The 24023-nt window shown below is 46.1% G+C and overlaps 1 protein-coding gene across 1 annotated transcript in view; it reads right to left on the reverse strand.

Moving 5' to 3' along the window:
• Positions 1-24023, reverse strand: part of IKZF3 (IKAROS family zinc finger 3) — a 571204-nt gene that overhangs the window by 367614 nt on the left and 179567 nt on the right. The window contains exon 3 of the mRNA XM_069634764.1: positions 10345-10512. Coding sequence (XP_069490865.1) covers positions 10345-10512 — 168 coding nt within the window. The remainder of the gene's footprint in view (positions 1-10344; positions 10513-24023) is intronic.

A 24023-nucleotide genomic window follows, 5' to 3' on the forward strand; every position in this document is an offset into this window, starting at 1 on the left:
CTGATTCATTGGTAGTAGAAGTAGTAGTAGTAGTTGTTGTCATTTATGTAGTGCCTTTGCTCATTATTATAGTCTCAATGTGCTGGTGGTGGGAACACCCACAGGGACCGAAGTGCAGGGTGTTGGAGGACATGGAGTAGGATCAGAATGTGTGTGTGGCTGGTAAGGCCTCGGATTACAACCAATGAGGTGAGACATGTGAATGGGTGCTGAGAGGAGTCAAGAGATGGCGTACGTGCTAGAGGCTCACTACATGTCCAGCGTGCCCAAATTGGTCACAGGTCTTCGCTGCATACTGATGTCAGGTGTTGTGGCATAGTCTGGTGTAAGTAGGCGGAAACAAGTATGTGACCAACAAGACCAAATTTGTCGTAGTCATTGCTGTATTCTAATGTGTGCGGGGAGCCATGCCTGCGGCTAATATCCACCGGAGTGGTGCATTATACGTACCTAGCAGTTCAGGTGGAGAATTTTTGTATTTGCACCCAGTCAGGTAGTAGCTCCCTCTGTCCATTTTTGCGGCTACCATAAAAAGGTTAGTGATAGTAAAAAATTGCACTGGAGTAGCGCAAGCTATACTTACAGGCTTTTCCAGGTGTCACGCATGGGAAATTTTCCAGATATAGCGCTCCTACTAAACCTTCACAATTCTTACCTTTGTCATGGGTGGTGTTGGGAAGCCCCTCACACCAGAGAAAATACAACCCACTTAGGAAAAAGGCCCACCTCTTGCAAGGATAACAAGTCTTTTTATCTCCATAAAATAAAAGTGCGCCAGCAAAGAGCTCTGCTGCCGCCGAATGTTCTACCGAAATCAGCATGAGCAGCAAATTAAAAAGGCATACAGTATCATCAATGAAGTAATCATATAGAGTGTGAAACCGCATGGCTGGTAGACCCTATACATAGGCTCCCTGCTCCATAAGGGATGTCAGGCCATTGGACCCAGCCTCTTCTGTCCATCTTCTTCCAGGTGGGTGCTTCTGCATTCATCATTGGCCATGAAGCTGCAACTAATTGGTTATTATGCAAAAGAAAAACAATACACTATCTCTATCTAACGGTTCAACCAGTACAGCAGACAAGTGTCCAGAGGAGGCGTTGAGGTCACTATAATTCACATGCTTCACTAAATTTCAGGCATGTCGGTGTCCTTCCAAGGTTTTCCACCCTCGTTTTAGGTTTGTTGTTTCGTCCCTCCCTGCACCTCTCAGCACAAATCATGTGACCCAAAAGTGAAGTCAGTAAAGCCCTGTCTCTAATCTTTCCTAATCGATTGGGGGGGTCTAACAGTTTTATGGTCGTGGTCTGGCACTGGCTGGTACCTTGGAATTCAAAGTTCTTGGAATGAGGGCATTTGGGTGCTATAACTTAGAGCTGGGACTGGTGAGGGTTGGAGGCTCCTGCCCTCCTTCTCGTGGAATCACATCTTACAAAAGCACTCAGCCCCTCCCGTGGCATTGCAGGGCGTATTCCCCCTGGAACACGAATGCTAGCAACCTTAAGACAATGAAGGGTTTATGATTTTCTGCAGCTCTGTACTTTCTCATCAGTGCCCAGGATGCAACCTATTTCTTCATGCAGTCGCTTGTTTCTCATGTTCACGGCCTAGGTCTGCCATGCTGGCTGCTGTGCCACTTTAGGCCTCAATTTCAATATGGCTGCTATTATCTAAAATGGCGTTTGATCCTACGTGTCCTCTACATCTAAAAGCATGCACTAATATTTGCATACTGGCCCCCATAGGGCCACCCCCATCCCACCTGGGCCCCTACATCACATTTGTAGTCGTCTGTCTTACTCTGAACGGATTGGGAGTGTGGGACAACCATCCCCCCTTCCCAACAGTGGCCAGCCTTATAGTTCATCCAGGTGCAATACCTGCCCCACCCTCAAGTCCTTCCAGTGCGTTTCCGGACTAGTTCTCGATTGCCTTCCTGGAGTAGTGCACAAGAAACCCTCACTTGGCCTTCTGGTGCAAGATGTGGCCATGGCACACAAAATGTCTTCCCATAATGGTGGCGGTGTGAACCAGGTCATAAATGGTGTTTGGTATTGTGTGAGGTCGGGGTGCCAGAGTGCTGCATTGTGCTATATTTGCTTATTCTCTGTTCTTTGATCAGGGGTGGGTTTTGTGTAGTGTTTGTCTATCTAGTTGTTTTGTAGATGGTGTGTTTTATTAAAGTATATCTATTTTTCTTACAACCTTGATTGGACATTCCCTTTATTTTGGACTGTTATTGTTTGCTGTTTGAGGCGCTATTGAATCACATCCACACCCCTCTTAAGAGTATAGCCTCCCCTTTACCAAAAAAGGAGAGGGTATATCTTTTAACTAAGAGATAGCTGCTGCTATTTGTGGAGGCCCAGGCTAGAGATTGACTGACCCACCTACCTGCCTTCTCTCTACTGGCAGCAATCTGGACACAGTAGGGGGTTCCACCCAAGTAGAAGACAAGAACTAAGAATGTTTACTTGTCTATTTTTAACACTATGTTGTACATGTCCACTAAAAAAAGGTACTAAGTACAAAACATTTCAGATTTATTCACTATTTGCAAGATTAAGAGTGTGTTTAATTTAAGAAAGGGAAATAGAAAAAATAGGTTTGTATTGTTAACTGTAAAACTGTGTAAAGTCATAAAAGCATTTGTTCAAAATGTAATTTTTGAATATGTTAATTAGTGATGATACAAATGGGCAATATTAGGGATGATCCAAATCCTATTTTTTTTTTCAAATTTAGTTTATTGGTGACACTGTGTAGTTACAACATATTAAGACTGTATCAAGTACTTAGTTACATCAGAGCACTCTGCTGATTTTAAATGATTCCCCCCAACATGAAATGCAAACCTCCCCACCCCCCACAAGCCCCCGCAACAGTCTTTGGGAGTTCCGGAACTGCCACACAATTATCCTCTACGGGTCTAAGATCCTTATTCCACCGGGTGCATCTGACAAGCCGATAGCCTTTTCCGTGTGTCGTCCCTAGGGAACAACTCAGTATTCCATTCTCTTCCCTTCCATTGCTGGTGTGGTATTCCTCCCTGCTGGTCTACTCATTCTGTGGGCACGGGGGTCCCGCTCGGGTCAGATCCTACCCATTCCCCACCTCTCCCGTGTCCATTTCCTCTCGTGGTATCTCTAGATCATATTTGGTTAAGAATGCAGCACACTCTATAGCCCATGATGATGTTTTATCATGCAGACGTCTAGTGAGGTCTTCCATTCTATATAAATCCAGTGCTTTATGTGACCAGTCTTTCTCTGAGGGAAGCTTCTCTCTCTTCCAACCCCCCGCCAGGCACGCTTTGGCTGCCAGAAGGAGGTAGTGAGGCATATGCAGGAGTTTCACCCAATCTCCCTCTTTTGTTTCCATGCCAAACAGTACTAGTGCTGGTTCCATCTCCCTGTCAATCCCCTCTAGTCCTTTGATCCATCCCAGGACCTCCTTCCAGCACCGTTGTACCTTCTCACAACCCCACCACATGTGCCAGTAAACAGCTATTTGTCCACACTTCCTCCAGCAGTGAGGGTCCGCCCCGGGGAACAGTTTGGCTAGTTTTGCAGGATCCCACTGCCACCATATAACAGTTTCAAGCCGTGATGCTTGTATTGACAAGCCACCGATGTGCGGTGTGCATTGGTGTATAGTTTTTCCCATTGTCGTGCCTCCAACTCCTGTCCCAGGTCTCTTTCCCACCTCCTCTTGGTTCCACTAATGTCATCTCCCCTCGCCTCTAGCAGGGCCTGGTACAGCCTGGATATCACCCCTATGGTCCCATTCTCTGAGTCCGGCAATTTCTCTGTGCGTTTTAAGGTCTCTCTGCAGCTCTGTTTTCCACTCGCCTGACACCAGTAGCCCCCTCAACTGCAGGAATTGAAATACGGACACGTCTCCAATTCCCAGGGAGTCTACAAGGTCCACGTACTCTATTAAACTTTCTTCAAGACCTGTCCCACTCTCTCTAGTCCCGCCTTGAACCACTCTTGAAACCTTGCATGCTCCTGTATACGGTCTCTTATCGGGGGTCCCAGATATGGCTCAGGGGCGAGGGACAAGTATTGACCCTGGTCATTTCCCTCTTGACTCTCCACAGCCTCCACAGGAGGCCCAGTATCCTGTGGGTATGTACCCTCCTTGGAGCTGCAGTGACTGGTGCCCATAGCCATTCCCCCAGCGTTACTGGTCTAAATAAGTAATTTTCTATACCCACCCATTGCTTATCGCTCTCTAATCGCAGGTGGCGTATCAGGGCTCTGAATTGGGCTGCTCTGTCCAAATCCTATATTAACAAAGGTGGGGTTTGAGAGTGCCTAATTGCAGATCAGGTTGATTCAAGGGACATAACATGGTTGAAAGTGCGTTTAAACTGCAGTGCTCAGAAGTGGGATGAGGTCAGACAGGATTTGAGGAGCTCGAAGGAGTGATTGGGGAGGGTCTGTAGGCAGGCAGCGTAGGGATTCGGGCTTAACAGCAAAAAGGTGATAAGCGAGTTTACAATTGGAATAAACAGACTGCGTTACAATGATACAACACAAGTGACGTTTATTAAGTCCCAACGGGAATTAAATAACTCACAAAGGTGAATGAAGGGTAATAAGAGAGGTATGAGGCTAGGGAGAGAAGGTCACATGGGCTCAAAGGATGGATATCCATGGGTACACTGAAGATAAAGAGTTGGGTAGCTGAGGAACAGATAAGAATGGCATTTCACTGCTAAAAGCAGTAGCATAGATACTGGGCACAAGGTGGGCGACTGCCATGCACCGATATCAAGAATATATCCCTAACCCTGCATCACTGCAACTGCAGTTTGGCCTGATGCAACTGCTACTGTAGTACAAGGAACCGAGGCTGACATAACACGTGTGAACTCATCTCTGCATTTTCACTAATTTAATACAAAAATGACCCCTTGGTGGCTTTGACTGGAGCAGGTGCAGACCTGCTTCTTTAACACAGGGATGTGCATCCGAAGGGTGGAGGAACTCCCCCACAACACTGATAATAAACTGCACAGAGAAATACTGACCAACCATCCTTACTATTACCCGTTTAGAGCACTACACTACATCCAACTCTCTCTTCCTAAGCACTTTCCTTCTAGAGCCCTTTGCTCATCCACCTCCAACTCTCTGAGGGTCAGACGCTTCTCTAGGCAGAGAGTGGCTGTAGATTTCTCCCCTCGGTGCCTCAATCTGGAACAACCTTCCTTCCTCTCTCAAACTTGAGCAGGACCACGTAAGGTTCCGGAAGCAACTCAATACCTTCCTTTTCGCTTCTGCTTTCACTGTCTCTCTCCCCTGCTGATTTACTTGTCTGCTGCGATACATGGTTACCTGACTCCCTCTGAACCTTAATGGGCACCAGGCTACTACACAACCAGTAGCCCCCTTGCACTGCCTCCGGGCTTATTGCGCACTTAGAAGAGACTGTATCTGCAACTCTACAGTCCCCTGCCTCCTAGCACTTACTCAGAGCCGTCGGCACTTACTTAAGCCTTGCCCTATTGCACTTTCCCCCCTCCTTTCCCCTGGCACTTCTCCTCTCCCTTCCTCTGCACTTGCACGATCTGAATGACACAAGGCCTAGTAAGATAGTTTGTTTTGTCCTCCCTTTGTCTCCCCTTCCTTGTCTTGTCACGCCTAGAAACACTTGTGTACAGGCGCGTTATAAATGACTTATCATATCATATCACCACATTATCTTCCCTAATCGCACAGTGCCAGACTTACCTAACCATCTATTTTACAGTTTGATCAAATTGCTAACTGTATTCCTTGCTAGTCGATTTGGAGGATCTACCTGAAGCCACCTAATCTGCCGAGGCTAAATAGAGCCACAGAAGCTCCTGACACAATGATCACGAGATACCTTTCAGCCAGCCAGCTTGTTTCGCCAAACGATTTCTGGATTGTAAAGAAGCGATGCCATGAAGGATCTTCACTCACAGCCACGGCTATTCCAGAGTGTACATGCAGCAGTGCATACTTCCTTACTGCTCATGAAGAAAGCTTCTGGCAGAAGTTGTAAGAAAAATATCTAACAAACCTCTGCTGCAATAAGTGGCATAATGGTAGAGCCTAGTGTTAGATGTCCACAGCACGGCCTTAGGAGTCAGTTGGTGGAGGTGCTGGCTGCAACTGGCAATGCCTTGCAGAGTGTGTACCTCTTCATTCTCAGTTCATGTCACGTACACTGTCTGTCACCTCACGTGAGGGTGGGCACTACAGTTACAACATCCCTCCATCATAAACATTAAGCAACAAATACAAACAACAACACACGCCTACTAGCACCTCCACAAACCATCAATATACAATGATATTGAAACACCTTATTGTCCTGATAACATCAATCTCCCTCTTCTGTCAAATAGTCTTTCATTTTCACAGGCATTCACCTAGCGGGCTTTGATGGGTATCGCTGCTCCAAACCTAGGCCGTCTATATTTTGGATGGGCAACGCCATCGGGGACTGTGGCTGACTCCTTACCTCCATGCCATGGTTGGCCCTAGGGAGGTAGTTCGCAGCCGTTGATGTTGCATCTTTGGCCTCTACTTATAGCAACGGATTGCCATTGTTCAAGGGTAAGAAGCAGAAGAAGGTTGAGACCGAGAAGCAACCAAGCACAGCAGATTATCCGTGCGAGTGGCGAGTCCTGCACCGTCACCCTGGACAGATACAGGTTATGGGGTGAACAGGAGAAGAGGGAGGCTGCCGGGGGACCCTGTTGTGAGGAGAAGAACGTGTGAAAGCCATGAGGGCAATGTTCGAGCAGTACTCCAGAGTGACTGTCTATACAAGGAACAAGTAAAGAATGTAACGATCAAGGCTGAGTGGAAAACTGAAGAAAGGTGGAATAGAATACCGTGAGAAGGTGGGAAACATCCACCTGAACGCAGGGTAGAAGAGTGGAGAAAACATCCCATCCAAAGATTTATTGAGGGAGGTGAATTGAGACTGCCAAGTGAAATGAATAAGACAATAAACCCAGTAGAGAGAATCCAGGAGAGGGGGATACCTAATAATTCCTAATACAGATCAAATCATACAAAAACAGAGGAAAGGTGGAAACGAACACCCTGGGAAGGAGGGAAACCCCCACATAAACTCATGGTTGAAGAGTGGGGAAAACATTCCATCCAAGAAAGTATTGAGGGATGTAAATTGAGTCTGCCTAGTAAATTGAATAATAAGAAAGACAGTCGGTAGAGAGAATCCTGGAGAGGGGGATTCCTAATACGGATCAAGTCATACAAAACCTAAGAAAGGTTGGATCTAAAGGATTTGAGAAAACCAAAGCCAAAGCAAAGACAGTGAGACAATATCACAAGGAAAGTCGATATACACATTACAATGAAGACAGTACAAAACCGATGAACAGTTGGGATGAGCTACAAGAGGAAAACCCCAAGAGGGTGTCGGAGAAGATCAGCATCAGAACCATATTTCTAAACATTGACACTTGTGTTATTGACAATACAAGGGGCCAAGATAATATCCCTGCAAGAAAGCTGCAACCAAGAAGGCATAAAGGCGGAAGGTCCAAGAGATGAGAAACACTCTTTTGGCCTACTTCAGTTGTTCATATTAGTGGTAGGGTCAGGTAGTGTTAGGTGAGGACATGTCATTTGGATTTCCTGGCGAGACGAGCACCTTTAGTTACTTTAGATAGGCATGGAAACCACTTTAGCAACAGGGAAAGATAGGCAGGTTCTTTATCATTTCATTAAACGAAACTTAAACATGTCCACAGTGTGTCCGATTCCTTCTCCTGACCAGCCACAGCTCTCAAAAAACAATACACTCTAGTTTAACCAAAAGTTGTTAAGATCCATGCAACCAATCTGAAATTCTGCTCCGATCACCCTACTTTGCAAGGCACATTTTGTATTTGTGAAATGGACTATGCTTTGAAAGCCTATACAGAGAAGGAATGCTTCCAATATGCATTAAGGTACATGGATGTTTTGGTTCTCTGAGGAAACTGCATATTGTAAACAGAGTTTGCCGGCTCTTTGATGTTACTATAATAGTTGTTTATCTTGTTAATGTTTGGCCTGCTGATGCAGTATGGATTTAAAACAATCTTTTTCCTAAAAATCCACACAGGTCTCTCTCTGACACCTGATGTCCCTTATGATTTCAAATTAAGCAAGGGTGTGGGAGGCCCTATACTGAGAACGAACATGGGGTCAAATACCCTGTTCTATGGAATTTCTTCCACTCAGAAGGGTCTACAACCACGTTTGAGCTCACTGCGCCCTTCACAGAGGAGAAATATCCATTTGATGATGTCAGTCTATACATTTGTGGAAGCAAGTGATCCTCCTTTGAATAATTAAATATTTAAACGCATGAACGTAAGTAATGGAAACATGAAAGGTGAGGGAAGATTTCTTTGTAAACGGATTGGAAACCCCATATAAACATCAGCACCCAATGCCCCCCCCCCAGGATAACATGACGTATGCACCCCTAGTTTTCCTTTTTAGCAGCCGTTAAAGGCCCCTTTCCCCCTCTTGGTTAAATGCAATGCTGGACATTTACACATGCATGATTGAAGGACTGTGCCACTCCGTCCCCTATTGTGGTTACTGGAGCCAGGATGTGGGCTCACATCCAATGGACCCAGCTGGTTTATACCTCTACGAACAGTGTATTACTCAGGAAGTGGTTTTTTGGGGCAGTGAAGTATACCCCTTGGCCGATTCGTCTGACCCCCAAAAGCCTCTTCCAGAAGTAATGTCCACCCCTTGGGACACACTGGAACTACATTTCATCTTTTTCTTTAAACTGACGAAGGACTTTCATGTTTAGGACTACAACTATTGTTCTACCGAGGCAAGACGAACGTCCCGGAAGTCCTAGGAGGAGGGATTTCTATAAGCTTCTCGGTCACGTGATCAGGAAGCTATATTGTTACCGAGCCTTAAGGTGGGCGAGGTTAAGTCAGTTAGATGGGATTGCTGAGGTATGCTCAGTTTTTCCTTGACTTCCAAGCCAATTAATAAAATCACTTCTGTTTGCCATCTCCGAAAATAAAAGACAGTGGGTATCATTACGAGTTGGGCTGTATCCCAGCGTCAAATCGGCCAAATACTGGCCAACTGAATTACTGTTGACCCCACTTGGTCCGGTGGAATTACCGACAGATTACAAGTGGCGGTGTAAGTCCCCATTCTTTTTGAGTCCATCAGACTCAATGGGGCTTTTTTGGAGGAATTACCGTGGCGGAATTTCCGGTGCAGTAATTCTGCCAATTCTGCCTATTTTTCGGTGGTGAGTGGGAGGATTTATCTCCAGGATTTTTATGTAGGTAAATCCTCCACTCCAGGCCCACCCTCATAATTTGGTGTAGAAGTAAAGTTGTCGGTAACAGATTTACTGCCAATTTTACCACTCAATGCCATACTTGTAATGAGGCCGAGTGACTGGTTTTCTTCCACACATTGATGCACCTGTCTGTTACCTGCAGGGTGATCTCTCTCTCTCACCTTATGTCGCTGGTAATGCCACTCTATGGATTGATGCCCCTGTTCATGTGTTTCTCAAATTCACATCTTCCAAACCCGACATCCCTGGTAATGTTTGACGACAGATGTGTGCACATGTCCCTGTATAACCTGCAAAGTCACCTCTTTCGCACCGGATGCCACAGCGGGTAATGCTGGTCTATAGAGTGATGTCCCTGTGTTACCTGCACACTCCCCTCTCTCACACCTGATGCCCCTGGTAATGTCGGTCTATTGCCCCGTCTTGCCAGCACAGTCCCCTCTCATGCCCAAGGTCCTTAGTAATGTCAGTCTATACGTGAATGCACCAGTGCATGTGTTACCTGCACTGCTCCCTCCCCCGCATCTTCTTTCCCCAGAAAAGTTGATCTGTGGATTGATGTCGCTCTCCCTGCGTTACCTTCACAAGATACTCCCACACCATATGGCAATAGTAATGGCTGTATATAAATGGATGCATCCGTCATTGCGAGTTATCAATTACGTTGCAATCACTGATAGGCAATGTGAACGGCAGCACTGGTTCACAGATTGGTGCACCCATACATTTTAATGATCTTTCCCGTATTCACACTTGCAAAAGGAGATCTTGGGTGAATGTTAACATAGCTATTCGTGTCTCACATACGATGTACTCGGAACCATATTCCGTTGCTACAGAACTGAAACATCATAACTTTAAGGCATATGCCCATCTCATCCCACAGAGGCAGAGCAAGATTACCATCCCAATGTAACCTTCAATTAACTAAATGTCAAGTCTCAGTGCCTAGTGCACATGTACATCTTACCTCGAGGCTCACATCAAATGCATCTTACCTCTTGCCTCCTTCTCTTCCTCATCTTCTGCCTCCCCTTTCATTTGGCTATGTTCCTTTATGATCGTTTCCTCCTCTTCATCCTTTACCTCATCCCCCTTCAGCTGAACGTGATTCCGACTTTCCACCTCCTGTATTATTGATCGCTTTGATCTGCAGATGCTTAAATCTGAAAAGTGATTTAAAATAAACCTGTAACCAATACAATCATGGGGACATGTTCTCCAATTTCAAAATGGATAATTGTATTCTATTGAAGTCTATAGCACTTTCCCCCAAAGTGCTGCACATAAATAGCAGGAAGGACAATGAAACAAAAAATACTAAATCATTATAGTGTAGCTTAGAGCATAAGTGGGGGCCGAGGGGGATCAAATGGAAAGAGGCAAAGAATTCCAATGCTTCGGAGCGAGTAGTAAAAAGCAGCGTAAGCGAGATTGAGCACAAGGAGGTTTAGGCACTAAAAGGATTTTAACATAAGGCACGTGAGGGGACATACATGGAAACTAAGGAAGAGAGATTGGGAGGAGAAAAGCCCTAAATACATTTGAAAACAGTGGAAAGGAAATTAAAGAGGAGACACAAATGGAAAAGAGACAAAGAAAGAAAACAAAGTGAAGAAGAGATGAAAGTACAGAAAATAATATGAATAGCTGAATTAAAAATGGAAAGAAGAGGGGCCGCGTTATATGCTGGAAGTTCAATTAACAAGGCAGAACAACAGTCTAAGCGAGAGGAAAAGAGCTTGTAGAAGAAAACATGTACTCTTTAAATATCCTAGGAGCAAAGGTGCTTCGCTTTTAGAACATCACTAAAGTGACACACTTGTCGATACTTCATGGTATGCAATCTATTATACAAAGCAAGTTCTATTACTGCATTTGTCCTCTGAAAGTGCACTATACACAAAATGTCGTATTATTAGACCTCAATAGTCAGACAGCTATAGGGCAGACATGGCATTGTGAGGTCTACTTTGACCTGGGGCACGGGGGCATTCTCTGCAGTGGTTTACCTACATTCCAGCTGCTAGATAAACTATGACAAGATTTTTCAAATTTTTGGAGCTCCAGCTGAATGGATTTTTCATGAAAATTAGGTGTGTCAAACAGTCTCACTTTCATGATTTGCACTGTGCTTAAAAAATGGTATCAGAAATGTCTGCCCACATGGGTCAGAGAGTCCATCGGGTGCACAACTGAATCACCAACATTTATATAGTAGACTCAAATGGAATCTTGTTCCTTTGCACAGTACGACAAGCCAGTAGCTGTGACGCAAAATGTCCAGTCGCAAAGACACTGGGAAACAGTACCCGGCATGCAGGTAAGGATTAAGGATGGAGAGTGTATTGAGGATTAATAACAACTCAGGTGGGAAATAAATGGAAGAAAATGTATCCTGAAAGAAAAATAACAAACAAACCACAAAAGGCACAACTTGATGCACCCCCCTGCTACGTCTCCCTTGTTTCCTCAATTTATGTCTTACATTGTGGACCCTGACATCTGAGACAGAGCTTCGTCAATTTCACATTAAATCATTTACAAGTAGGCACTGTATTGCTCTTGGCAATTGGCCAGCAAATGTTCTGGCGCAACGTACTCAGCACAAATGTTACTATCCGAAAAAGTAATTCCTCCAGCTGGATTGTCTTGTTGTTGGCATCTTGACCTCCTCGACTCTCACCAGTGTCTTTTCTCAAACTTCGTAAAATAAAGCAACTCGCCTATTCCATCAGTTTAGCAGACTTTCAGAATATTGTCTCTTGGTACAACTGTCTTGCGAAGTCCATCCCTGGCATCAGCCGCAGTCTTTGGCAACAAGGTTCTGCAATTACTGAATCTTGGGCCAGTGAGCAGCCTCTGCAGTAGGTTAGTGTGAAAGTGTTGCCGAGGTATTCCAGCGACACTTCTTTTAGTGCCAGGCTTACCTCCCAGTAGTAAGGTAGGCATCAAGGGTTTCTAAGTGGCTGTCTCAGCTGGCGCTCAGATCCCTGTTCCAGCATTCTGAACTTATCACAGGCTCTCCCCATCTGCCTTGCCTCTTCTTCCAGAAGATGTTAGCGGAAGCCTAGGGTCTGTCATTAAGTGGTGTCTGGCCATGGAACTGTTCCCCGGCTGGCCTCCTCAACACCCCGCCACATGCTCGTTTCTCGTTGCCAAATCCAAGACAATGTGTAAGCTTACGTTGCCCCATAAATATCTGGGGCTCTCCCTACTGTTCCAAGGCCATTCTAGTTTTCTTTGTCTCCTGCTACATCCTTTATCTCTTGGCTACTACCTTCTTCTTGTACCATCACCATGCTTCAATACCAGCTTCTCCAGTGCTTTTAGATCTTCAAACGTCTCCCACTTCTTCCCTTCTCTGACACGTTGTCCTTCTCCAATATTTCATCTTTCACCTCCTTCTCTTCTTGCACCTTCTGCTCTTCCACCCTATCCTGCTTTATTTCTTCATCTTCTTGCACCTTTCCTTGCTCCAACCTCTCCTGCACCACCTCCTCCTCCTACACCTTGACCTCCTCCTGCAACTTCACCTCTTCCAACCACTACTCTGCTTTCTCCACCATTCTGCGCCACGTTACTCTGTGAAGCCAACCTCCCACACCACTAATTACCATAAGCTTCCTTTTAGTTTTATTTGATGCCTTCCCAGAGCTGCATCCTTCTTAACCAGCTGCAACTGAAGTTCACAAATGTTTCTGTTCAGGGACTGTCCAGGGCACAAGGTGCGTATACACTGCCCCACTCGTACACAGTACATCTCCCTGACAGTTTATTAAAGAGAAAGTGTTGGTATGATTTTCCTGAGGCATTAAATTAAAGTTATGACCAATCTTGTTTTTATAATTTCAAATTACTAAAACTTGCTTGTTATTGGAGCTGAGTTAGCATGTGGTTTGAGAAACCCCATTTCACACATGCAATTAATCTCTCACAGAAATAAGAGCAGCTGGCTTGTGGCCCCTTTCGCAATTCATACACCAAAGGGTTGAACAGAACCAACACAGACCACTGGAACCTGGAAATTAGTCAAGGATTTAATAATTGCAGTTAGAGCCCTTTGATTTTAGGGAGACAGTAAAAGGAATGAGCTAAGGTGGATGGGAGCTCTTGGCCTGTAAGGATCACTTCCTTCATTTTAGAACTCGCAGAGTGCAACATGGGAATCGCTGAACAAGAGTGATGACACTGCACAGGGACATGTCCCCATTAGATCCTAGCGGTGGACGTGGAAGCTACCGACCACTACTATAATTGGAGGGAGAGAACACCACACTCTGTTACTTGGTGAAGGTTTCAGGACTTAAAGCCTTCTAGGAAAAATAGGAAAATAAAAAATGCAAAAAGAACCTTCTCTTAAGGTCATTGGGGAAGAGAGGAGACATTTTCTGTAAGGACCAGCAGCTTGCCTGCTGCATTAGGACAAAAGAACAGGACACCTAGATACCCAGATGAGACAGTCATGGGGTGTCTCGGGGCAACTTAAGCCAATGCTAGAAGATGCAGAAGAAAGCTCCAGTTAATCTAGGGTCGTGCGGAAGAAACGGCAACACCTCGCTAGGCCCTACGAAGCTGGTGGATCTGAAGCGCCTGAGTTTGAGCTGTAGTGGATGAAGGCGCATGCACAGTATGCATCCCACTGGTTTTGAGCCACAGCACCATCGCCCCATGGTGAACTCAAGCGAGCAGCGGCTGGTGACTGCGACATTCGCACACTTCTGATTGCTGACAGTTGCGCCAACCCCTGTAAATTCGACCTGCTTAGGATCATACTTTTAACCTGGCAGAAAATATACCAAGTTACGAGCACAGTTACACCATATAGCAAACATATACCATTGTGGCGCTCATCCCGGAATACTGTCCACGATGGATGTGTCTGTCCATCTGGGCTGGCGTGGGAAGGGCTCTAATGTGGTGGGGGAGATGTACGTGGAAGGGGCACTTATATCACTTAACGCGGTTGGGTCCACTCGCGCTTTGACCCTATCCAATTTATATTACTAGATAATGAAGCAGCCTTTAAGGCGAAATGGCCTATGCTTCCCAATGAACCCGTGGAATATCCGGTCCTAACATCCATCGTCAATTCCCAGAGCTGCCATATATTGTCACTACATTATATGCTCTAATTCAAGCGACTAGACCGTCAGGGTTGGTCAAACTACGTGACAGGTGGGTTGTGGATCTTGGCTCATCTCTCATATATGGCGACTGGCAGAGTGTGTGCAAACTAACGGGGAGTATATCCTTTAATTCCAGATTTCATAACTGCAGTTCAACATCTTACATTGGCTGCACTACACTCCTGCCAAGATGCAACGCATAAGTGGGGACAATAATGGAAAATGCCCGAGGTGCCCTGAGGCGTATGCCGAATATATGAACATGGTCTGGGCCTGCCTTTCATTGCAACCCTTTTGGGGTGGGGTGTGTCGTATGCTTACGGAGATGATGGGTGAGATGATAAATCCGCTGCCTCAGATATGACTGTTTGGGATGACCTGCGAAATGTCCTTTATCAAGCATAGGTTTGTAAATCTTTGCTGCTTGTTAGCGAATAGTATATGTAAACACTGGACCCGCAGGATGCCACCTATGACCAAAGACTTGTTATCAGATGTTGCGTGAGCTAATGACAATGAGGAACTGTACATATCCATGATGCCTCGGACGTCTAAACCCAAGGACATCTGGATATATTTTCACAATTACTTGCTAAAGAAATCTCATGTTGAAGATGCTGTGCAGTCCGTGAGTCGGTGGCAAACTGTGTCCTTTATTGTAACGGCAAAGCTGTGATAGCCTCCATGCTTGTGTAGCCTAAGCCTTGTCCCTCATCTCTGTATATGGTGGCATGTAGGGGACTCCATACCGCTGATACCCTACTTACTGTACTACTTCTTACTGTTTGAGATTGTAAATGGTGAATAGGTTAACTCATTTTTGTTTTTAATGATGTGAGAACAAAGTTCAACAAAAAAAGAGAAAGAAAGCTCCAGTTCAGGTGGTTCTCTGGAGGACGATCCCCAATATCCCAGGATTTTTACTTTTGGAAGCTGCTGTTGCTTATCCGAACCACTACTTTCAGCCGCATCAATCCACATCAAAAACCATTGTCATACCATCACAAATCGTCAAGCAGCAAGCCGCTGTTTAGGTCATCATCAGGCCCACTTCAACAGATCAAATGGACTGATCAAGCCAAGCCAACTGCTTCGGAGATACTACAACTTTGATAAACCTTACCGAACCCCACCGCCAACCTCGTAATCACCTAGATCATAGCCCCAGTCTCAAAACACTGAGCCATGAGTGAGGCCGAACCTCCTCACTTGAAAACACTGCCACAGTGCTTGAAAAAAGTTGATACATCCACTTTAAGACACATTTCACCATAAAAGAGTAACTCATATTCTCCTTCCTTGACGTTACAGAAAAGGAAGTCTGATCTCCTTCTACACCTCAAGCCATCTACATGCAAAGGAGACATCTGTCCCCGTCCATCATAAAAGACTGTACTGACTCCCTAGCTCCCCTACTTAATGCATTCATTAATGCTCTCATCAGGTATTGTCCCCTCCACCCTCAAAGAAGCCTGGGTATGCCCACTTCTAAAAAAAACACCATCGACCCATCATCTCCCACCAACTACCGACCCATCACCACCGTTCCCTTCCTGCTCAGAATTCTGGACAAAGCAGAAATTCAGCACTGCCTGGAAGCTAATACCATCTTGGGTAAAAGGCAATCTGGTTTCCGTAAAGGCCACGGTACTGAAACCGCTCTCCTGGACCTCAAAAACCAAATAACCACAATCATGAATAAGGGTAAACCAGCCCTCCTCCTACTCCTAGAGGTCTCGGCCGCCTTCGATCTCGTTGATCATAAAACACTAACCACACACCTCACCCAGGCAGCTCACCTCTCTAACAATGCCTCCTCTTGGATCACATCCTTCCTGGAGGGCTGAATTCTCAGACCAAGCCAATGCAGAACCCTCCACCATCCACTGTGGAGTCCCACAAGGCTCCTGCACCGCCCCCACCCTCTACAATCTATTTACCAAACCCCTTTTTGATAAACTAGACTCCTTCGGCATAGCTTACACAAACTATGCCGATGATACGCAGGTACTTCTACCTCTCTCAGGTTCATATGACCAGGATGCCACAGCCATCACATGGATCTACTCCATCATCCAAGTGTGGATGGCGGCCAATGGTCCGTGCCTGAACGGGGATAAAACTCATCATGGGCCCAAAAGAAACATTAGCTAAAATTAACCAAAAATACTGCAACTTTTCCCTTGACAACTCCACCATCTCAGTCTCCTCCTCAGTCAAAACATTAGGGGTCTACTTAGACTCTACTCTATCCATGACCAGGCAAGTCAGCGGCATAGCCTCTGCATCGACTCATACCACTAAACTCATAAACGCAGTCTCACCTATTCTATCCAACCAAAACTGCCTATCGATAGCTAGAGCCACTATAGGGACCAGACTAGACTATTGCAACGTCCTCCTGGCAGGCACCCCAGCAAAAAATCTCAACAGTCTTCAAACGGTCCAAAACAACGCACTTAGAGCAGCTCTCAAAATTCCTAAAAGAGATCACATCTCGCAGGCCAGACGAGATGCCCACTGGCTCCACGTAAGAGAAAGGATCACTTTCAAGACCCTCAGCCTGACGCATAAATGCCTTAACCACTCAGGCCCGCCTTATCTCTCAGAAACCATTGTCAGAGACACATCATGTCGCCCTAAGAGAACCAACCATGCCAAAAAACTGCGCATCCCACACATTCTCACGACCAAAGCGGGTGGTATTGGCTTTCCACATATTGCACCTAAACTCTGGAACTCCCTTCCCAATACACTCAGAGCCGAGACATCCCTCCCAGCATTCCGCAAAACTCTCAAAACCACATTGTTCAACTAACCCTGCCCCGGGGACAACGTGCAATTAAGTCTGTACCATGTAAGTTTTTACCATCTCATGTACTATGTTATGTATTCTGTAACTAAGCTCAATGTCTGTAACAGCACATGATGCCTCTGGGCTGATGCACGCTTTATAAATCCTAAATAATAAATCGCGTCAACTTGAAGCCATCGAACCATAGTTTAAAGTTGAGCTGGAATATGTGAAAAGCACAAAGATGGCTGGTTCAATGCTGTCAAGATACCAAGAAAGAAACAATGTAGAGAACGTGTGAGCAAGGTGTCCTTCCCAAGCATCCTAACTCTTCTGACCACTGGGCCCTACTTTGGACCCTAAAAACTGGTTACATACCAATTTCCTACCCTAGCCACACCATTAAACAACGGCCTGTTTCTCAAATCCCTCTTATATTACAATTCCCAGTTAACCGCTTGCCCAGATGTATCAGCTCTAAAAAGTGAGCACTCACTACTAGCCACTGGCTAGTGATAATTGGTCTGCTCTTGGCGAGTAAGAAATGGGGTAAAGTATGTTTTGGCAAATGGATGAGCAACAGAATTTTTATGCCTGGCTAGTAGCTTGCAACTTGAAATTTTGCCTTTATTTACTGTGTACTCCCTTTGCAGGGGCAGGTGGTCAGTGTTTTTAGCATTCTGCTTGTTTTTTTAGAAAATTCTGTTATTTCAATAGGGGCTTGTTTGGACATGCCTTTTATTTAATTACTAACCATATTGTGGTTGTTTGGATGCTTCCTGGTTTAGCCTGCCCCTATGCAAATGCAAAGGTGGTATACTATCCTCTTTACCTTTATGATTGAAACATCTCTCAGAAAATGTGTGGAATGCATCACATCATATAGAAGCCTTTTCTCCCCCTGCACTACATCACCCAAGAACAGGATTTTGTCACTGTAGGAATCATTCACTTCTAGCCCCAAAGAAGCTCACACAACTTTTTATTATACGAGGGAGACAAGCAAGTCTACTAACCCAAATCTGGAGACGGAGCTCCACCGACAATCCACTTCCAATGAATCCTACATTTCTCCCCGCAAGTCGAGATATTCTGTAATGTTTGACCACAGGATCAACATATGTGTAACGTGAGTTTTAGAAACTATCTGCTAAACTTACCACACCCTCAGACCAAGACGTCCACTGGGAGGTGTTAAGGGTAGAAAGGGAGGGATCACCCCAACCTAAAACGATAATACGAAAAAACAAAAGCACAAGTAGCTGACCCAGTCAGGCACCCAGAGTCCTAGGATATCATTGAAGTCTGACGCTGCTACTCTAGAGATCTTCAGACACTTCATAACTAACAGCATTAACTAAAACCAAGCGCGGATTCGACTATTTAACGCCATCACTCCAAGCACAAATGCTATCACAATCTCAATCACAAGTGAATGGACAGTCAACAAAGGCTCAAACACTTAGGGGCATCGGGGGAGCCTGATAGGCACAACATCACTCAGTCGGAGACATTCCCCCATTTTCCATCATAGGCTTTCATGCGGCAATAGCTTCTTCCTGCAGGCAGTGGGGCTACAAGATCGTTCCTCACCCCACATCAAACCAGCACCTTACATAAACGGAAGGAATAATATTTATAGATGAGTTTAAATAAATCACCACTGAGGAAACTTGGCAGCTGCAGGACAAGCTGTGCCTATAATCTTCGACGACCCATATCCCATCTGTATGACACAACTGGCAGTATTGAGTGCAGGGACTGTCACAATTGAAACAGGAGTGGCAGCAGTGAGGTCTACGACTACTCACATAACTCGCACTATCAGCACAGGCACAGATGATACAATTAGAATAGTGGCAAAGCTGAAAAAGGGACGCCCTGTTAAGGGGTGAAAAAGGTGACACGGCAACCCCAGATTTTTGACATAGAAAGCCCAAGTTGAGGTCAGTGCTTAATTTAGAAAGGTCCTTCAATGCTTTCTTACAGGCTATAACAAAAGGTTATACAGCCACTGAGACAATGTCCAATGTATGAGGCTAGAGGATGAGACTGGGTTGATGGTGGGGGCCAGGGACTCATTTTCTATCCATGATGTAGACCCCCAGAAGAGCTACATGGTGCATACCTGAGGCATATCCATATCCTTAACTGAATGCCCCACAATCGTGCCCCAAAACTCCCTTGGTAAAACAAGGAACAAATCCCAGGTCCAAACCTTTGACCAAGAGTCTATCTCTATCTCTACTTCCGGCGTCCCTCAGGGGTCTAACCTCTCTCCCAGGCTGTTCAACCAATTCCTGGCACTTCTTGTCCACCGCATTGCCGCTCTCTGTCCCAACTTTCAGTGCTATGCAGATGACACTCAGCTCATCTTCAGGCTCCCTCAGCCAAATCTTCTCCTTCTCTCATCCAGGAGTGGTGTGCCGCCAATGATCTCTGCCTTAATGCCAGTAAGACAGAGATTCTCCTCATCGGCACACCTGCTCGCTCCTTTCCTGTCGCTCTCTGGCTGGCCTCTCTTGGCCCTCTTCCTTCTCTCACCTGTGAGGCTAAAAACCTCTGGGTCATCTTCATCTCCACTCTCTCCTTCTCTCCTCACATCTCTGACGTCTCTAAAAAGTCACACTACCAGCTGCACCTACTCAGAGGTATTCTTCCTTTCGTCTCCTTCCCCCAGAAGCTCACTGTCTCCAGAGCGCTGGTTCTCTCTAGGCTGGACTACTGCAACAGCCTCTTTCTAAATCTGCCTGCTTCTACTATCCGCTCTCTGCAACTCATCCAGAACAGGACTGCAAGCCTTGTCCTTGGCCTCATGCCTAGGGATTGTATCTCTCCAGGACTGAAATCTCTGCACTGGCTCCAAGTGGCTGTGAGGATTAAGTTCAAAACCCTCTGCATTGTCCACAAGGCCTTCTGGGGCCAGGGGCCTCAACACCTCCAACTCTTTCTTCCTAAATATCTTCCTTCTCGAGCTCTTTGCTCATCCGCCTCCAACTCCCTCAGGGTCAGTCGCTTCTCCAAGCAATGAGTTGGTGGTAGATCTCTTTCTTCAGCTGGGGCCTCCCTCTGGAACAGCCACCCTGCCTCCCTGAAACTTGAGAACCATCTCCGGTTACGGAAGCACCTCAAAATCTTCCTCTTTGCTCTTGCTTTCTCTCCTCCTCTCCCCTGCTGAACTCCTGGCGGCAACAGAAACTGCACTGGTCACCAGGCCAACCCTCGGATCGCGGGCCCACGTCCCCTCCCCCGCCAGCTGCACACCTGCACTGCCTCCCTGGGAACCCCCACACTTGGGGACTGTTTTCTGTATCCCTACAGTCCCCTACAAGCACTTGACACCTGATGTCTGCATGTACCCTTGCACTTGCCATCAGCTGGCCACACTTTTTACTTATTGCTTTTACTTATTCTATTTATTGTTTACTGCCAATCCCATGTACTGCACTTCCCCTTCCCCACAGCACTTTTCCCCTTCCTCATTCCCCTGCACTTGCGCAATCTCAACGTCACCTGGCCTAGTAATATCGTTGTCTCTGTCCTCCCTCTGTCCCCCCTTGCCTCGTTGCTCCTTGAAAAACTTGTGTATAGGCACGTTATAAATGCCATATCATATCATGGCCTATTGTCATAAGTCTCCTCATGCTCCTATGAAGGGTAGTAAAAACCTTTTTCCAAGACCCATAGGCCAACCTTCCATCTCCCATGTGAAACATATGAAAATGCCTTCTCCAGTTCCTCCGACCAATCATCCAGGACTAACTTGCCCTTCAAAACTATTAATGTTTTCCCAGGTTTATCGTGCAAATTGTGAAGACTGGACTTCCTTTCACAGATTTTCCAAAATACTGGGATGAGGAAGAGGATCCGAGAAATGCAGACCGAAGGAGGCCACAAGCCCAGGGAGCGCTCCAGTTGTTACACACACCTGTGACCGGAAAATGTAAAGAGCAGAAGCAGAGAATCGAGGTGTGCTGCTGGCAGGAGAGAGCTGCGCCTCTCCGTGCAGATCGAGAATCTGAAAGGCTGAGACCGGTATGGTGGAGCCGTCAAGAGCCAAGAAGAGAGAAGCTGCTACACAAAGAGGACACGCTGCAGGAACGCCAGGAGCCGATAGACTCCTCGGTATTCAAAGGTGTTAGAAAGCAATGTCCAACTCACCGGAGCCTGGAATGGAGCAGACAAGCCCAGTGGAAGCCGCGAGAGATGGGAAAGCCAAGAGGAAGCGGTCGCAAGAAGGAAAGAACCGAAAGACTGCCACCGGCTGGCTGCAGGAGAAACCAGGAACCCAGAGACAGCAGGGACACCGGGGCGTATCAACGGAATAATGTAACAAGTAATTATGAATAAAGAAGCTAGAGAGAGAAAGAGCTAGCAAGCTTACTGTTAAAAGGGGAAATGAACTGCTAGTGAAAACCATACAAGTATGTGAATGTATACAGTGCAAGTATATGGGAAACCCGGACAGGATAATATATCAAGGAGATACATTATCAAACAAAGTAAATGTGCAAGTCTGGGTGAGGGCAGACAGCCCGTACGAACAGAAGCCCTGGCAGGAGAGTAAACCAGGCAATTACAAGTGTGTGATTACAAGAAGCCCTGGCAGGAGAGTATACCAGGCAGTAACAGGAAATGTACAAAAGTTAAAGAGGGCCTGAGAAGAAATATCAGGACTAGAAAAAGGATTGTGTTTACCAGGAGAGAAGGAGCCAAAACCCAGACAGGAGAGTATACCAGGTACCCTGAACGAGACAAAAGTAGAAAACCAGACAGTTTTGTGTGTCAGTGTTGTTGCTGTTCAAGAACAGCAGACGGAACTGTTACTTGTGAAAATATCAGAAAGTAAAGAGGAATCCAGGAGAAGGGAGCCACCTATAACGCTCACCTTGTATTCACAGGGACGCCACTGGACTGGTCTGGGACACCTCTGGCCTCTCTGCACCTTCCCCGGACTTCGTTCTGCCAGGAATCAGTTCTAGAAGATAGGAGGGGGGGTTTAGCGACTTCTCCTTCTCTCCCGCGGCCCACCTCCCAGTTTTCCCTTGCGGTTTCCCCTTGGGACTTCGCTCACTTTGTTTTTTGTAATGCCGCACTCTCCGTCCTGCCGTACTAGGCAGGGGCGCGTTGTTGTTGCTTGATCCGACGAGTTACTTCACTGGCATTTGCCTGGAGTCCAGACCGGCTGCGACTCCACCTTTCAGGTAAGTCTTTTTAGTGTTTTTTGAATAAAGTCTATATTGATGAATGTCCAAGTAACCTTCTTCTCTTGTCTTGCAGAGGTTGATGGAGATTGCCGAGGCCGACAACTGAGTTCGAGAAGGTAAGGATGTGCTGGAAGAGGCGCTGAAAGCGTCCTTGCAAGTTGACTGACCTGTGCTTTGTTTCTTCGCAGGTCACAGAGAATTCCTGGAAGCGACAATGTATTGGGACAGAACGCCAAAGTTGATGTTCGGAATGGCGGAGGCCTTCCAGGTGAGATGGTAAGTAGCTTCTAATTCTTGCCTCTTTTGTCCTGAAGATGTAGCTGGGAACCGATGGAAAAGTCCTCAAAGGCTCCTACTGGATGGAAGAGCTGGACCAGAGCAGGTAAGGATAGCAATGTTCTTCCAAGTTGTTCGTCCGAGCAGGCCAGGATACAGAGAAGAGGATTCCCAGGTGCCTTTGGGGCAGACCCCGCCCTGAAGCTAGTCTGCTTGTTGCAGTTCCCCGATAATCCTTGTGGGGGCAGCCATGTTCACCCATTGTCCATTGGAAACCATACTTGCCAAGTGAACCTGGTGCCAACGGTGCCAGGATTGCGTCCAAGGCACCCGCAACGGGCTAGTGTGGGTCTTTCTGGCCTTGGAACAGTACTGAGGCAGGGGCCATGGTGCCCAAGACCCAGTCTGGGTTCGAGGTCATGACACCACCCTCTGGAACAAGGATTGGAGTTATTTCTTTTTCCTTTTTGAAGACTTTTCTAAACCACCCAAGTCTAAAGACATTACCATCTTCACCTTAGAATTGAGATTATAGTGTGAGGGTCAGAATAAAACTTTGGACATTCCGACACAGACAGTTCCTTTGTTGTTGGTTTAGGTAGGGAAGCTCCTTTCAGAGAGGCATTTTCCCAACCCCTTTGATAATCAATAAAAGTTTTTAACCAAAATCATGACTCACTTGTGTCAGAGTGTCATTCCTAACTCCTCTATCTAAGCTATATGAACAGATTGCAACCCAGTCAGAGTGATAATGCAACAGAAGAATCAAGACACCAGGAAACAGTTGAAGACCTGTATTTGTCCTTAAACAGGGGGTTATGAGACGTACTATAGGAGCTAATGGACACCACCTGAAAGACACAGTGGATTCTTTGATAACATGGTCCAAATGGGGGTGTAAATAAATTTAGTGAAAGGTCTAATCTAAGCGGGGCGAATATCTGGAATCCACTGTCCAATTCCATATTCTAGTCAACCAGATTGCAGGGTTGTCCAACCCTGGAAACAACCTTCAGTTCATACACACTCTCTATTTATTTAAAGCATCCTAGTATGCTTCTTTCTTTGTCTTGGTCGTTGCTCCAGATGAATCACTCTCCTGAGATTTGTAGCTGCAGTCTTGACACACTCTTACCGGATAAGGTGAAACCTTTGGCATGGCCATAAAAGAGTAGAGGCCAGAGTCGCCAAGCAAGCTTGATGCCGCCACAAACTGTGTGATGTGGGCCTTGGGTGGCGTGGGGAGGCAAGCTCTAAGAATTACCAAGAGA

Source organism: Ambystoma mexicanum, chromosome 13 (assembly GCF_040938575.1).
Source record: "Ambystoma mexicanum isolate Mex_15411 chromosome 13, UKY_AmexF1_1, whole genome shotgun sequence".
NCBI classification, from domain to species: Eukaryota; Metazoa; Chordata; class Amphibia; order Caudata; family Ambystomatidae; genus Ambystoma; species Ambystoma mexicanum.